Below are 16,927 nucleotides of genomic sequence, written 5' to 3'. Positions count from 1 at the left end.
CTCCCACGGACGCGACCAAGCTTGCAGCAGATGAGGCAGCAATTGCCCGTTCGCAACACTTGATGCAAAAAGAAACACGAGAAAGGATTATTTCACGGCATCGATGAATAAAATAGAACCACTAAGAGAATAAGGGAAGAAAAAAAACCACAAGAGCTCGCTGCCACCAGCACGCCGTTATTTAAACGCGCAGAAGGAAGGAATTGGCTTTACAGACCTGAGGTGCCTCCGGGTCGGCCGGCGGCTCTCCCGTCACGGCGGTACTACTCGGGCTCGGCTTGTCGCAGGAATCGCCGCCCAGAAGCTCCTCCGCCGACAGGATGGGCACCGGCGGCGGCGGCGGCCAAGCGGCCTCGGGCAGGGCGCGGGCGGGCGGCGGCACGCACAGGTTGTAGGAGTAGGGCAAGGTGCCCTCGCAGAAGTCGGCCGGGAAGGCGGCGCCGGCCAGCGAGAAGCGCTGCGCGCCCAGGCAGCGCAGCACGGCGGGCGGCCCGGCCCGGCGCAGCCGCGCCAGCACGGCCAGCGCCACGCTCAGCACCAAGAGCGCCGAGAGCAGCGCCAGCGCCAGCACCAGGTAGAACTGCAGCTCGGCCGCCGCCGCCGCAGCCTCGGCGCCCGCCGGCCGCTCGCTCAGCTCCGGCAGCGCCTCCTGCAAGCTCTCGGCCAGCACCACGTGCAGCGTGGCCGTGGCCGACAGCGCCGGCTGCCCGTGGTCCTTCACCACGGCCACCAGCCGCTGCTTGGCCGCGTCCCGCTCGCCCACGGCGCGCGCCGTGCGCACCTCGCCGCTGTGCAGCCCCACGCGGAAGAGCGCCGGCTCCGACGCCTGCACCAGCTCGTAGGACAGCCACGCGTTGCGCCCCGCGTCCGCGTCCACCGCCACCACCTTGGCCACCAGGTAGCCGGCCTCGGCCGAGCGCGGAACCACCTCGAAAGGCGCCGCCGCCGCCGCCCCTCCCGGACCCTCTCCCGCCGTCGCCGCGGGCCAGAGCACCCTGGGCGCGTTGTCGTTGCGGTCCAGCACGAAGACGCGCACCGTGGCCGTGGAGCTGCGCGCCGGCGAGCCGCCGTCCTGCGCCCGCACGGCCACCGTGAACTCGCGGCACTGCTCGTAGTCCAAGGAGCGCTGCGCGTACAGCGCGCCGCTCCGCGCCTCCACCGACACCAGCGGCGCCGCGCCCGCCGCGCCCGCGCTGCCGCCCGCCAGCCAGTAGCTCACGCGCCCGTTGGCGCCCGCGTCCGCGTCCCGCGCCTGCACGCGCAGCACCAGCGCGCCCGCCGCGTTGTTCTCCGCCACGTACGCGCTGTACGCCGCCTCCTCGAACACCGGCGCGTTGTCGTTCACGTCCGACACCTCCAGCACCAGCTCCCTGCTGCTCCACAGCGCCGGCCTGCCCCGGTCCCGGGCCACCACCGTCACGCGCTGCTCCGACGCCTGCTCGCGGTCCAGCGCGCCCGATGTCACCACCTTGTACGAGCCGCCCGACGACGCCACGATCGACAGCGGCGCCTCTCCCGACAGCGAGCACGACACCTGACCATTTTCCCCCGAATCAGGATCGTCCACGTTCAGCAGAGCCACTACCGTGCCGATCGGAACGTCCTCGGGCACGGGGGTCGACAACGACAGCAGCGTGATCTCGGGCGCGTTGTCATTCTCGTCTATGATGTCGATCTGCACTTTGCAATGTGACACTAAACCCCCACCATCCTTCGCCTCCAGGCCGAATGTGTGTTTACTCTTCTCCTCGAAATCGAGGGGACCCACTGTCCTGACCTCTCCACTTTCGCTGTCGACTGTAAACAACGAACTGATGGTACCGTGGACGTTGCTGAAGGAGTAGGAGACCCGCCCGTTGGTGCCCGCGTCTGCATCTGTCGCCCGCACCTTCAGCACCAGCGACCCCGCTGGCAAATTCTCTGCTACTCTCGCCTCGTAGAGGCTTTTGCTGAACACGGGTGGGTTGTCATTTAAGTCCGTCACGTTGATGCGAACCTGGACAGTCCCGGACCTCGCGGGATCCCCACCGTCCACCGCCATTAGCACCAGCTCAAAGGAGCTCTGCTTCTCCCGGTCCAACGCTCTCTCCAGTACCAATTCCGGCTGCTTGCTCCCCTCAGAGCTCTCCTTTAAGGCCAGAGAGAAGGAGGGGTTGCTGGTGAGATGATAAGTCAACAGTGAGTTCGTTCCCACGTCAGCGTCTTGTGCCGTCTCCAGGGGGAAACGAGCACCGGGAAGCGTCCATTCACCGATCTCCAGTTCCAGAGCAGCTTTGCTGAAGGTTGGGGAATTGTCATTCACGTCCTCGATCGACACCTCGACGTGAAAAATGTTCAGCGGGTTGTGCACCAGCACCTCGAAGCTGACGGAGCAGGTCGCCGACTCGCCACACATCTCCTCCCGGTCCAGCCTCTCATTCACGTACAGGTTCCCGTTCTCCTCATGCACAGTGAAGTATTTCAGCTGCTTCTTGCCGGCAGACGCCACCTGCAGCTTGCGCGCCGGCAGCTCGTCCGCGCTGAGCCCCAGGTCCCGCGCCAGCGGCCCCACGAGCGAGCCTCTGCCCAGCTCCTCGGGGATGGCGTAGCGGAGCCGCTCGGCCGCCGCCCGGCACCACACGCACAGCAGCAGCAGCAGCAGCGCGGCCAGCAGCGCTCGCCCGCCGCCCGGCCCGCGCCTCTGCCGCCTCTGCCTCACCGCCATTCTCTGCCCACTGCGCTCGCCGCGCTCCTGCCGACTGCCGCTGCCCTGCCTCCCTTCCAGCCGCTCTCGCCGCCCAAAACAGACACCGCTCAAACACACCCAGCTCGCCGCGCCGCCTCTCGCCGCCTCTCGCTGCTGCTGCTGCTGCTGGCGGTGCCGCTGCCGCTGTGGCCGGCGCCGGCCGAGCGAGCAGCCTGCGGGGGCAGGACGCTGCGGCGGCGGCGGCGGCGGCTCCAGCGCCGCTCGGCGCCGGCCAACAGCGACACCCGGAGGCGCCGCCGCGACACTGCAGCCGCCGCGTGCCCGCGCTCAACGGGGCCCGGCTTTGGCCGGGGCTCAGCGCCTGCACCGGCCCCGGGGGCTCTCCCCGACTGCAAACACCCACAGCAGCAGCTCTGGCTTAATTCCACTCCAAGACCTTTCTATCTGACATGTGCTGCCGGGTGCTTTCAGGCCATTCTTTTCAGTCACATTGAACACTCAGAAGCAAATATTCATTGCAGGGCAGTAAAGAATGGAATTCAGCTGCTCTTAATAAGAAGACGGCCAGTCTACAGCAGCAATAAAGGATAATATAGGGAAGACTTCAAGAGCTTTTTCTCACTTTGTCACATAAATTGTAATTCATTATATTCTTCATTTATTGAGATGAATTAGTTGCAGATATAGATCAGCCTAAAGCAATGTAAGCATACCCTATCCCAACATAGAAGAATTACATTTACTCCTTTCCTTCTGACTCATTAAAGTTGCTTCCTTTATATCTCCATATCTGTGTGCCAGACAATGGAGAGCGCAAAGAAATGCTGAGTGCTTCATAGAGTCAAACAATATTTTCAGTTCCCAAGTTAAACTTTCTCTAAAGGCCAACTAATCCACACAAATGACATGAAAAGTAACACTTTCTGCTAGACTTGAATGTTGGAGACACGTCCAAAACTTCTTTGGTTAATGCCTTCTCTTTTATCACAATCCACACTGAAAGGCTTTCTCCTAATCAAATCCTCCCTTCTCTTAGTTAAAAACACTTCTTGGCAGTTCTACAACAGCTGGCCCAGGTAAACACAGCTTTGTCCATATTTCCTATAAACTTATTCATAAACTGACACAGCAAAAACAAACGTTGAAAGGTCTACACAGACCTATGATTTCTCTATGTTTGAAGACACAAACTACTGCAGTCCTTCATCATAACAGAAATGTTCCAGCACTCAGACCACTTCCATGATCCTTCTGGGAACTCTGGCATGTCCATTGGAATAGTGGCCCAAGAGCTGCATGCAGTCCATGCTCTCACAAAAAGAGTTCAGAAGGGAGGAGGGACCACCCTCGAACCTGCCAGGCAGAGAGCTTGTCATGCAGTGCAGGACACAATTCCAGCAGCAGGTGCCCATGGGCAGCTCATGGCCCACCTCAACACCCACCAATAACCCAAAGCACTTCTCTGCAAAGCTCTTCCCTATCCCCCACTCTCTGTTTCAACTGGGGATTGCCCCACCCCAGCTGCAGGACCTTGCACTTTGATCCATTCCATGATGGCTGCATGGGGCCACTTCTCCAGCTCATCCCTGGCTGCCATCTCTGCCCTGCACTGAATCAACTCCAGTTGGTGTCAGCTGCAAATTGCCTGAAGGTGCCTCAATCCCATTGGCCATGCAGGTGCTGAACAGAACTGGGCCCAGTCAGGGCCCTTGAGGGACAGCACAAGTCCCTGCTCTGCACCTGGCCATGGAGCCACTGTCTGTAACTCTCTGCAGGTGACTCTCCAGCCTGTTCCTCAGCCATGTGACAGCCTCCAGCTGATTGCCCAGCATGTTCCTCTGGGGGATGCCTGGGGGACACTGCACACCTTCTCCCACTGGGCCCTGCTCTGTCCATGGAAACCTTGCCTGGGCTGGCTGCTCACTCTGCACTTGGACAGCTGCAGCACAGATGATCCTGCATGATTACACTACAGACAAAAGGTTCCTGGCTGAGCACACCAGGAGTGCTTGTCAAACCCTTCCTCTGTGCAGCTGGAAACATCACAGCTGGGTGTGGCAACTGCACCTGCACTGGGGCAGCTGGCACACAGGAGACCTTCCACATGAGATCAGACACCCTGAGGCTGAGCTCATGACCACAAGCAATGCAAGACTCAGAAACACATGGAAATGGACACATGCAATGACATTTTGTGGGTCTGCCTTGCTCTACAGAACCAACTCAGATCCCACTGCACTCCAGCAGGCACAGCCTGGTCTTATCTGTGACATCTGACCAGCAAGGCAATGACCCAGTTCTTCTCTAGCCTCACACACAGAGCTCCCCTCTCTGCTTTTTCTTCCATGCCAGGCCACTGTGAGGTTTTGCTTGTAGCCATCTCCTCACTGCTCAAATCTCTCATGAGATGATAATGCACTGCAGCCACACCCAGAAGGGAGCTACAATTGTCTGCTCACCACCATTATGATAAGGAACTGAAGGATTCTAGAGCACACAAATGATAAACAATCATACTAAAAAATCAGCAGTCATCCAACTGAGAATGGCTCATCAAACCATTGGCTGAGAAGGAATCTTCTCCCCATCTTTATCACATGCTCTGTTCCACAGAGAGGCAAAGTCTACTAAAGTCATATTTACATTTATTTCTCCCAACAGGAACAGAACACAAAGTCACTCTCATATCTCCTGCCTTCCACTCCCACTGCAACAAGAGAAGGGGACATTAACACACCATACATTGCTCAAAACAGATGGATTGTTGATAATAGAAAGTATAGCTACACACGGAGTAAATCAAGGGAAAACAAAACGAAAAAAAAAAACCAACTCTACAAAAAACAACAACAATATCAACAAAAAAAAGACCTGCAGAAAACCCCTAACATGAATCAGATAAGGATAGGAAGCATTAGTGAATAACAAGTAGTCATTGATGCTCACTGTGAAGTCTTCCAGGCCTTGTTTGCAGGCCTTAAAATCGATACCTGAGAGCACCTGGAAGTTACTGAGGTCTCAAGGGGCAAGTGTGGCTCTCAAGACTCCCACAGCACAAGAGGATTGGGAGGTTCATTTGAACAATGAGTCCTCTCCTCATCAACTCTTTCTATTACATGGCCTGCTCACCTGGCCCAGGTAGGAAACCACCACTTTAAACAACTTCTCATTGGCCTCTTTCTCAAGGTAAATCTTCTACAAATCACAACAGATTCTCTTATTGCTTCTGCTTCCTATTTCCCACGCACACTCTTTAGTTCTAAGTGGCTGAAAAAAGGACATCCTGAAAAACATCAGTCACTGTTTCATATTTCAAAGTAATGACCAGAATTGAGGAAATGAGCTGCAACCTTCCTGGAAACAAAGGCGTGAATGAAAGTGTAATTACACTTCTGAAGAAACACTATATCACAATGTGGCCTAGAGAAACAGATAATGGCGGTTTCACACAGGATTAATTACCTCTTCCAGCCAACAATTATAGTTCTACATGAACAGTTACTGTGCAAAATGTTATTGTTAGAAGACTGTAATTATCTTTCATGACTGAGACACCAGGATCAGAACAGCAAGGGCACTGCCTCTGGCACCAAGCATGAAATCAAACCATTTCTCTGCCAAGCCCACACTGAGTCCCCCATTTGCCTGGCACAGAACTGAGCTCTCACCCTCCTCACTCTGCATTCACAGCCTTTGCTTTCACCATCAATGCAAACCAAAATTTTGGTTTCACGTTGGCCACAGAGAAAGCAACAGCTTGGGGAAACATCCATTCATGAAGTTGTATTTCTTGAATGAAATATTCAAGGTCAGGCTGGCTGGGGCTCTGAGCCACCTGCTCTGGTGGAAGATGTCCCTGCCCATGGCAGAGGAGGGTGAATGAGAGGATCTTAAAGTCCTTTGCAACACAAACCTTTCTATGATTCCGTGTGTCTAGGATAAGATGATTACATGTACAGCTTCAAGGGATGGGTTAGAGACACTCTCCCTATTGGATAATTATACGTTTTGGAGTTTGCAGAATTCCCAGGATCAATGAGGATAACTTTACTCCAAAAAAATACAGAAAAAGAAAAATACAAGCAAAACAGCAAATAATCCAAACCAAACCAATTACACAAAGAAACTAACATCAACCCAGCCAAGAGTGGGAAAACACCAGAAGAGTATCAATCATGGCCTCACATTGCAGACTGGCTCAACTGAAGGATATACACAACCCTGGAAACTGGACTGGAACCAATACACAGGGGCCTCACACAGGAGTCACTCCACAGGCCCCACACTGTCACTGCCTTGGATACAAAGAGAAAGGAAAAGCTTGGAACCACAGCTGGGGGCCTCATCTAAATACCAGGACAAACAGAACTGGACACAATTCATTCATTTTGAACTGTATCACACTGAACTCCAGCACCAGCCCTGTCTCTGCATACACAGACTTCTTCTCTCTGCCAAAACATAACACGACAGAAAATTTTGTAATCGAACATCATTAGAAGAAAAGTTGTGTGCACAGCTTCTCAGAGCCCAAGCATCACAACTAACATTATTCTGCTCCTCCATATTACTTAAACCAGAGGGAAATGTCATACAGGCCATAAATCATTACCAGCTCTGTCAAAGACCCACACATCCAAGTATCACCTCAAAGGCAACATCACCATTCTTCAGCACATGGACTCCTCAAAGCATGTGTGACTACCACTCTTGATGCAAAGGGATATGGATCCCAAACTAGGCCATTTCAGTCCAAAGCACACAAGGGAAAATCATAGGACTCCTCCTGACTCATTGTGCAGAAGGCCAGCAATAGCCCTGGGGATCAACAAAACACCTGCCATGTCTCCACAGGACCTCATCACACACCACACACCCAACACTAGCTCCTAACCCTTCCCGCCTCCCATGGATGGCACAGATCATCAGAATTTAGAGAGACTCCACCAAAAGGAAAGTTACTCAACCGTATCTTCTTACCATGGATAATATTGGACTTCACTTACGAGACAGTGGACAAGAAAAAACATTTATTACAGAGACATTTGAAGAAACTTGTCTAAGGAAATGTCTCTGTCTTTTAAACTATAAACATGAAAGAACCATCTTCAGATCATCAGAAGAATGAGACAGAAAGTTAAAGCCTGCAGAATTGAACAGCTCCCAACACTCTTCTGGGTTTATATAACTCAGAGTAGATGATTGATGTTGTTGTTTAGAGGCACTGAATACACAGCTTGCAATTCCCATACCCCATCTGTCAAAAGTACAATGTTAAGCTTTGAAGTGACACCATTATGATGACAAACAAATACATATTAAGAACCTGTCAAGGTTCTCCATGCAGCTGGAATACAGATCTTCTAAACAATTACTTTGGGGCAAAGAACTCCACATTCCTTCATGCTAGAGATAGGAACTGAAAAGGGAATGGAGGAAAACATTCCCTCGAGTCTTTTAGCAGACATTCACACACAGCTCACAGCACTCAGATTCCCAACCCTTCACACCATCCATGGTGTCCTTTCACCCATACACCTTACAAACATGGGACAGTGGAGGCCCAGTTCCCCAGACCATTGCTCTTCCCAGCACCAATTGCACACAGCTCTCTGTACATCTCTGTGCTGTGCAAGCTACATTTGCTGCTCATTGCAGTTCTGGGAAGAGACTTCATAGGTCTCAAAGGAAAAGCCAAGCAGTCTTCCAAGAGACACTGACGCAGTGAATATCTGCTCACAGGGAATGATGCCCACCTTGTATCTCCCACTGCACCGTGAATCTTTACCTTCCCATCCAGGCAATTCCCCACGCTAAATAATTTCGAGCCAAGGCTCATCCAGCTCCATCTGACAGAGCTCTACCTTAAAATACAATTACAAAACAATCCGGTTCTGCCGTTTCCTCCTTCACACACAGCCACCCAAAGGCTTTTCAAAGAATCTCAACTTCAAGAGGATCTTTCATCCTCATAACAGGTAGACAGACATCGTCAAGGACCACTTGTTGCCTGGTCCAGTCCTCTCTTGGGGACAAAGACCAAAGCGTGGATGATACAAACACTTTTCCTGCTGATCTCCACTATGTATCATGGAGATCGATAAAGGCTGATAACAACGTGCAGAGAGGTTCCACGCGAAGCCATCAGCATTTTGATCAAGACACATTCTACCTCTTAAAGCACATGTGCTCTTGGGAAGACATACAAGCCTGCTAAAAAGTTGTATTTCTTAATAACGTGACCCATCTCTTCAGAAGAGCCAGTGCTATCAGGAGCACAGTTTCTACACGGCACAGCTGATACGGGGGAACAACACTTGGAACCTGGTCGATACCCAAACCTCCGACCTAATCAACAGCCTGCCAGCAGCAGCCTTCTCCCTCCTTCCTTCTTCACGAACTGGAAGGCTGAGGACCCACGCAAGGTTCACACAAAGACAGCAATGGGCACCAGCCTTTAGAATTTCACCAAAGGAAACTTGACCATGTTTTTAGACAACGTCTCCTGTGAAACACGGAGAACACGGCGGGGAAAGGGCAGGGCTGAATCACAAGAAAGCGTCGTGGAGAAAATCTGACCAGAGAAACTCACCGAGGAAGGGGCGGGGTCCGAGGGGAGGGCGCCGGCCGGGTCCCCGTCCCCGAGCAGCGGCGCGGGCTCGTCGGGCGGCGGCCGGGCCGGGAGGGTGTCGCAGCAGCTGGCGGCCGAGAAGCGCAGGTGGCTCTTGCGCGAGTCGGCCGTGAGCGACACGTCGTGCGAGTAGGACTGCAGGAAGGCGCGCACGCCGTCGATGCCCACGAAGTGCGAGACGGGCACGCCGCGCAAGGCGCCGCTGTCCGGCGGCAGCAGCTGCTGGCGGTGGCAGCGGCGCAGGCGCAGCGCCAGCAGCAGCAGCAGGAAGGCCACGAAGAGGCACGAGACGGCGGCCACGGCCAGCACGAGCCAGCGCGTCAGGCTGGCGGCCGGCTCGCCCGGCGCCGCCGCCTCGTGGGCCGCGCTGCCCAGCTCGGCCAGCAGCTCGGCCACGCTCTCGGCCAGCACCACGCTCAGCGTGGCCGTGGCCGACAGCGCCGGCCGCCCGTGGTCCCGCACCAGCACCAGCAGGCTGTGGCGCGCCGCGTCGCGGGCCAGCGGCGAGCGCGCCGTGCGCACCTCGCCGCTGTGCAGCCCCACGCGGAACAGCCCCGGCTCCGTGGCCTTGGCCAGCTCGTAGGACAGCCACGCGTTCTGCCCCGCGTCCGCGTCCACCGCCACCACCTTGGCCACCAGCGCGCCGGCCTCGGCCCAGCGCGGCGCCAGCTCCACGCCCGACCACGCCGCAGCAGCGCCCGAGCCCGCCGCTGCGGCCGGCGCCGGGTACAGCACCTGCGGCGCGTTGTCGTTCTCGTCCACGATCAGCAGCCGCACCGACACGTTGCTGCTCAGCGCCGGCGCGCCGCCGTCCTCCGCCCGCACGCACAGCTGCAGCTCGCGCAGCTGCTCGTAGTCCAAGGAGCGCAGCGCGTACAGCGCGCCCGTCTCCGCCTGCACCGACACGTACGACGACAGCGGCGCGCCCCGCACCCGCCCCTCCGCCAGCCGGTAGCGCACGCGCGCGTTCTGCCCCCAGTCCGCGTCCGTGGCGCGCACCGTCAGCACCAGCGCGCCCGCCGCGTTGTTCTCCGCCAGCCGCGCGCTGTAGCGCTCCTCCAAGAACACCGGCGCGTTGTCGTTCACGTCCAGCACCCGCAGCGCCAGCACCGCGCTGCTCTGCAGCGCCGGCGACCCGCCGTCGGCCGCCCGCACCGTCACGTTGTACTCCGACACTTGCTCCCGGTCCAGCTCCTTCGCTGTCAGCACGCGATAGTAATCCTCAAAAGATTTCTCCAGCCGGAACGGGACGTCCTTGTCGAGTGAGCAACGCACCTCGCCGTTCTTCCCCGAGTCTTTATCATGTACGTGCAGCAGGGCGACCACCGTTCCCGATGGGGCATCCTCAGATATCTCACTTAGCGCTGACCGCACGGAAATCACCGGCACGTTGTCGTTTATATCCGTCACGGCGATCGAGACTTTGGCAGTGTCGAAAAGTCCGACGCCATCCTGTGCCTGCACCTCCAGTTCGTAGGAATTGCCTTCCTCGAAGTCCAAGCTCCGCAAAAGCGTGATCTCTCCAGTCTCAGAGTGCAAGTAGAAAATCTTCGACGCTTTCTCTGTGATTTTTTTAAACGAGTATTTCACCTGCCCGTTTACACCCTCGTCCCTGTCCGTAGCCGGGACGGTTAGGACGACGGAGCCCACGGGCACGTCCTCGGGCACACGCACCGTGTACTCCGCCTGGCTGAACACGGGCGCGTTGTCGTTCGCGTCCACCACCGTCACTCGGATCCGAGCCGTGCCCGTCCGTGCCGGATCGCCGCCGTCGCTCGCCCTCAGCACCAGCTCGTGAAACGCCGCCTCCTCCCGGTCCAGCGCCTTGGCCAGCACCAGCTCGGGACGCTGATCGCCGCCGGGGCTCGCCTGCACGGCCAGCGAGAAGTGCTCGTCACCGCTCAGCTCGTAGCTCTGCAGCGAATTCCGGCCCGAGTCCGGGTCATGAGCCTCGGACAGGGGAAACCGCGACCCCGGGGCCGTCGTTTCGATCATTCTTAGCTCTATTTCTGTCTCTCTGAAGCTGGGTGCGTTGTCGTTAATGTCCGTGATTTCCACTTGGATCCCATAAACCTGCATCTGTCCCTCCACTATCAGCTCACAGCGCAGCACGCATTGCTGCACACTCTCGCACAGCTGCTCTCTGTCGATCCTCTCTGCCGTCACTAAATGTCCCGTCTTCCCGTGCAAAGCAAAATACCGTGTACTACCTTCGGAGACAATGCGGACGTCGCGATCGCTGAGCGCCGTAAGCTGCAGCCCCAGGTCCTTGGCCACGTCGCCCACGAACGAGCCCTTGGGCATCTCCTCGGGCACCGAGTAGCGCAGCTGCCCCCACGCCGCCTCCCACGCCGCCAGCAGCACGGCCCAGAGCAGAGCTCGCTGCCGCCGGCCCCAGCGCCTCCCCGCCGCGCACATCTCGCCCGCGGAACCGCCGGCACCGCAGCACCGCCGATCCAATCCCGCTGCCACTCAATGCTCTCAGCTCCTGCACCGTGCGCAGCTGCCGCTGCCTCCGCCTGGCTCCACAATGGACCAGCACCGCGGGGACGATCGGGGACCGCACGTTCGGACAGGCAGCGAACAACCCAGTGAGCCGATCCGCAGCGGGCGGGGCTGCCGGTAGCGCTCCGAGCTTCCTCTCGCTCCTCTCGGTCAACAGCGGCGCCCGCAGCCTCCTCCCGGCACTGCAGGCACCGAGCGCTGCCCAGCGCTGCCCGCCCTGCCTTGCTCCATACAGGCCACGGTCGCCACCGAGATGTCGCTTTTCGTCCAGCGCCGATCTCCTGCCTCCGCATTTCTCCAGCCCATCTCTGCTTTCATCCTCCAGGCTATCACCATCGGGACGAAGGCAGAGGCATTCTGTGGCCGGCGATCTTTAACCGCACGGGAAACCCATCATTTATTCATGTCATTATGGAAATAATGTCCATATGTAAATTAAAACTAATTTTTCGTATTTCACCCTGTAGCTTATTCTTAAGATTATCCTTTTTGTTCAAAAACATCTTCAATAACAGCCCCGCAGAGAGAAAACGGGAAGATATTACATCCCGAACACACAGATCTATTCGGTTCTTTAACACAAGTGGGATGAGAGCAATTGCATACTTCTTGAATTCAGTGAGCCCATTGTTACAGAATTCAATTAAAAGTATAAATAAAGATGCAGCTTAAACTCTCAGGGGAATCTTTCAGGACTGGAAATACTTGATGTCCTTTCCTAAGATATGCCCAGTGTTTCCTTAGTTCATACAGGTTTATAGTTATTCAAGTCATTCTATGTTTCCTTTTTTTTTTTTTAAATCAATGTGCGAAGCACTGAAGCTCGTTAGTAAACTAATCATCTAAATATTACTTAATGACGTTGATATGATATGTGCTCAAGAAAACAATCATGGAACCGGAGAACAAAAGTACAATTCTTGAAACTGCGCTGACCACTAATCAATGTGTGAATGGGCTTGATTCAAGTGCCTAAACCCTCCTCTGGCCAATCTCCCTCATATGGGATCCCTTAATATCTCAGATGTTTATCCTAATCAAAAGAACTGCAAAGTTTTGCTGTTCTCGAGATATTTGAGACCTGCTAAAACCCCCCAACATCCTTGTGAGATAGAAAAATAACAATCTCTGAAACAGAAATCTTTCAGCATTCTCACCAGTGTATGAAATAAAGATCATGAAGAGCAAAACAGAGCGAACGGCCAGCCAGGACGCATAACGAAGCCATCTGGTCCCACTACTGCATTCCTGCCAAAACGAGCGACAATCTCTACCTTCACTCAGAAGAAAGACTGAAAGGAACTTTCCACATTCCTTTCCTTTCTAAATCCAACCGTGAAAAAAAAATATTAACGAATGGGTTTGGGTAAAGCTATATACAAGTTCCAAGCACATCCTTTCTGAAAAAATCAGTCAGGAAAGAAATATCTCCAGCACCAGATGTCAGTGCTATCTCTTTTTTTCCTCGACGCCGTCATGTAGAATCCGCCATTCTCGTTCCACAGAATACGAACCTGCTTTCAATATTGCTAAAATATTCTAATTTATGTATCTCAAGTGTTAAAGACAAAACCGCGAGCCTGAAGCTGAACCTGTGACCAAGGAAGAACCAAGTGCTTCCTGCTCTCCATGAACGGGGGATAGCCCGTTCCTAAACTCAGCCCGTCACGGAGACAGGACTCTGCAATTCACATAAACCCGACTCCGAGAAATAAGGAGACACACTGAGAAACACCTCTACTAGCCGAAAGGAGAGCTATAATCAAAACCTGTCAGCTGAAGCGCTTACCGAGGGAAAATTAAAACCTTCCGCCGCTGCGTGGGGATACACATGAAGAATCCCCAATGAGAACAGGCCGAGAATACCCGGGGAAAAAAAAGATGATGTTTGGGGAACTTTTAAAAAAAAGAAGAAGCTCAGGCTTTACAGACCTGCGGTGCGTCGGGTTGGGCCGGCGGCTCTCCCGTCACGGCGGTGCTGCTCAGGCTCGGCTTGTCGCAGGAGTCGCCGCCCAGAAGCTCCTCCGCCGACAGGATGGGCACCGGCGGCGGCGGCGGCCAAGCGGCCTCGGGCAGGGCGCGGGCGGGCGGCGGCACGCACAGGTTGTAGGAGTAGGGCAAGGTGCCCTCGCAGAAGTCGGCCGGGAAGGCGGCGCCGGCCAGCGAGAAGCGCTGCGCGCCCAGGCAGCGCAGCACGGCGGGCGGCCCGGCCCGGCGCAGCCGCGCCAGCACGGCCAGCGCCACGCTCAGCACCAAGAGCGCCGAGAGCAGCGCCAGCGCCAGCACCAGGTAGAACTGCAGCTCGGCCGCCGCCGCCTCGGCGCCCGCCGGCCGCTCGCTCAGCTCCGGCAGCGCCTCCTGCAAGCTCTCGGCCAGCACCACGTGCAGCGTGGCCGTGGCCGACAGCGCCGGCTGCCCGTGGTCCTTCACCACGGCCACCAGCCGCTGCTTGGCCGCGTCCCGCTCGCCCACGGCGCGCGCCGTGCGCACCTCGCCGCTGTGCAGCCCCACGCGGAACAGCGCCGGCTCCGACGCCTGCACCAGCTCGTAGGACAGCCACGCGTTGCGCCCCGCGTCCGCGTCCACCGCCACCACCTTGGCCACCAGGTAGCCGGCCTCGGCCGAGCGCGGAACCACCTCGAAAGGCGCCGCCGCCGCCGCCCCTCCCGGACCCTCTGCCGCCGCCGCCGCCGCGGGCCAGAGCACCCTGGGCGCGTTGTCGTTGCGGTCCAGCACGAAGACGCGCACCGTGGCCGTGGAGCTGCGCGCCGGCGAGCCGCCGTCCTGCGCCCGCACGGCCACCGTGAACTCGCGGCACTGCTCGTAGTCCAAGGAGCGCTGCGCGTACAGCGCGCCGCTCCGCGCCTCCACCGACACCAGCGGCGCCGCGCCCGCCGCGCCCGCGCTGCCGCCCGCCAGCCAGTAGCTCACGCGCCCGTTGGCGCCCGCGTCCGCGTCCCGCGCCTGCACGCGCAGCACCAGCGCGCCCGCCGCGTTGTTCTCCGCCACGTACGCGCTGTACGCCGCCTCCTCGAACACCGGCGCGTTGTCGTTCACGTCCGACACCTCCAGCACCAGCTCCCTGCTGCTCCACAGCGCCGGCCTGCCCCGGTCCCGGGCCACCACCGTCACGCGCTGCTCCGACGCCTGCTCGCGGTCCAGCGCGCCCGATGTCACCACCTTGTACGAGCCGCCCGACGATGCCACGATCGACAGCGGCGCCTCTCCCGACAGCGAGCACGACACCTGACCGTTCTCGCCAGAGTCTCTGTCCCGAACTTTCAGCACGGCCACTACGGTGCCAGTCGGGGCATCCTCGGGCACGGGACTCGAGAGTGACAGAATGGTGATCTCGGGTGCGTTGTCGTTCTCGTCCGTGATGTCGATCTGCACTTCGCAGTCATCGCTGAGCCCGCCTCCGTCCGTCGCCTCAACGCTGAAGACGTATTTTTGCTTCTCCTCGAAATCGAGGGCACCCGCAATCCTCACTTCCCCGCTCTCGCTGTCGATAGTGAACAGCGCCCTGACAGAGTCCGAGAGGCTGCCAAAGGAGTAGGACACTCGCCCGTTCGAGCCTGCATCAGCATCCGTCGCCCGTACCCGCAGCACCACCGACTCCACTGGCAAATTCTCCGCCACTCGCGCCTCGTAGACGCTTTTGCTGAACACTGGCGGGTTGTCATTTGCGTCTGTCACGTTGATGCGAACCTGGACAGTCCCGGACCTCGCGGGGTCCCCACCATCTACCGCCATCAGTATCAACTCAAAGGAACTCTGCTTCTCCCGATCCAACAGTCTCTCCAGTACTAATTCCGGCTGCTTCTTTCCACCCGGCTTTTCCTTCATTGACATTGAGAACGACGGATTGCTGGTTAGTTGATAAGTCAGAATTGAGTTGCTTCCTGCGTCTACATCTCGCGCCATCTCGAGGGGAAAACGAGCACCGGGAGGGATCCATTCACCGATCTCGAGATCCAGAACAGCCTTGCTGAAGACCGGGCTGTTGTCATTCACGTCCTCGATCACCACCTCGATATGGAAAACGTTCAGCGGGTTGTGCACCAGCACCTCGAAGCTGACAGAGCAGGTCGCCGAATCGCCGCACATCTCCTCCCGGTCCAGCCTCTCGTTCACGTACAGGTTCCCGTTCTCCTCATTCACCGTGAAGTATTGCTTCTCCTCGCTCAGCCGCAGCTTGCGCGCCGGCAGCTCGTCCGCGCTGAGCCCCAGGTCCCGCGCCAGCGGCCCCACGAGCGAGCCTCTGCCCAGCTCCTCGGGGATGGCGTAGCGGAGCCGCTCGGCCGCCGCCCGGCACCACACGCACAGCAGCAGCAGCGCGGCCAGCAGCGCTCGCCCGCCGCCCGGCCCGCGCCTCTGCCGCCTCTGCCTCACCGCCATTCTCTGCCCACTGCGCTCGCCGCGCTCCTGCCGACTGCCGCTGCCCTGCCTCCCTTCCAGCCGCTCTCGCCGCCCAAAACAGACACCGCTCAAACACACCCAGCTCGCAGCGCCGCCTCTCGCCGCCTCTCGCCGCCTCTCGCTGCTGCTGCTGGCGGTGCCGCTGCCGCTGTGGCCGGCGCCGGCCGAGCGAGCAGCCTGCGGGGGCAGGACGCTGCGGCTGCGGCGGCGGCGGCTCCAGCGCCGCTCGGCGCCGGCCAACAGCGACACCCGGAGGCGCCGCCGCGACACTGCAGCCGCCGCATGCCCGCGCTCAACGGGGCCCGGCTTTGGCCGGGGCTCAGCGCCTGCACCGGCCCCGGGGGCTCTCCCCGACTGCAAACACCCACAGCAGCAGCTCTGGCTTAATTCCACTCCAAGGCCTTTCTATCTGACATGTGCTGCCGGGTGCTTTCAGGCCGTTCTTTTCAGTCACATTGAACACTCAGAAGCAAATATTCATTGCAGGGGAGTAAACAATGGAATTCAACTGCTCTTAATAAAAAGACGGCCAGTCTACAGCAGCAATAAAGGATAATATAGGGAAGACTTCAAGAGCTTTTTCTCACTTTGTCACATGAATTGTTATGCATTATATTCTTCATTTATTGAGATGAATTAGTTGCAGATATAGATCAGCCTAAAGCAATGTAAGCATACCCTATCCC

General features: G+C 57.2%; 2 protein-coding genes across 2 annotated transcripts in view; both read right to left on the bottom strand.

Annotated features, from left to right (window-relative positions):
* The window catches only part of LOC136563227 (uncharacterized), a 64,567-nt gene extending 61,736 nt beyond the window's left edge, over positions 1–2,831 (bottom strand). The window contains exon 1 of the mRNA XM_066560465.1: positions 218–2,831. Within this exon, the coding sequence (XP_066416562.1) occupies positions 218–2,704 (2,487 nt within the window). The 5' untranslated portion in view covers positions 2,705–2,831. The remainder of the gene's footprint in view (positions 1–217) is intronic.
* Positions 2,832–9,143: 6,312 nt separating this feature from the next.
* LOC136563226 (protocadherin gamma-A7-like) lies at positions 9,144–11,735 on the bottom strand. The gene is made up of 2 exons (XM_066560464.1): positions 9,279–11,735; positions 9,144–9,191 (listed from the first exon to the last, which is right to left on the bottom strand). The coding sequence occupies exons 1-2, from the start codon at positions 11,733–11,735 to the stop codon at positions 9,144–9,146; spliced, it is 2,505 nt and encodes an 834-aa protein (XP_066416561.1).
* Positions 11,736–16,927: the final 5,192 nt, after the last annotated feature.

Source organism: Molothrus aeneus, chromosome 15 (genome assembly GCF_037042795.1).
Source record: "Molothrus aeneus isolate 106 chromosome 15, BPBGC_Maene_1.0, whole genome shotgun sequence".
In the NCBI taxonomy this organism is placed as follows: Eukaryota; Metazoa; Chordata; class Aves; order Passeriformes; family Icteridae; genus Molothrus; species Molothrus aeneus.
The sequence above is the reverse complement of the archived record's forward strand: the minus strand, read 5'-3'. Positions and strand labels throughout refer to the sequence as shown.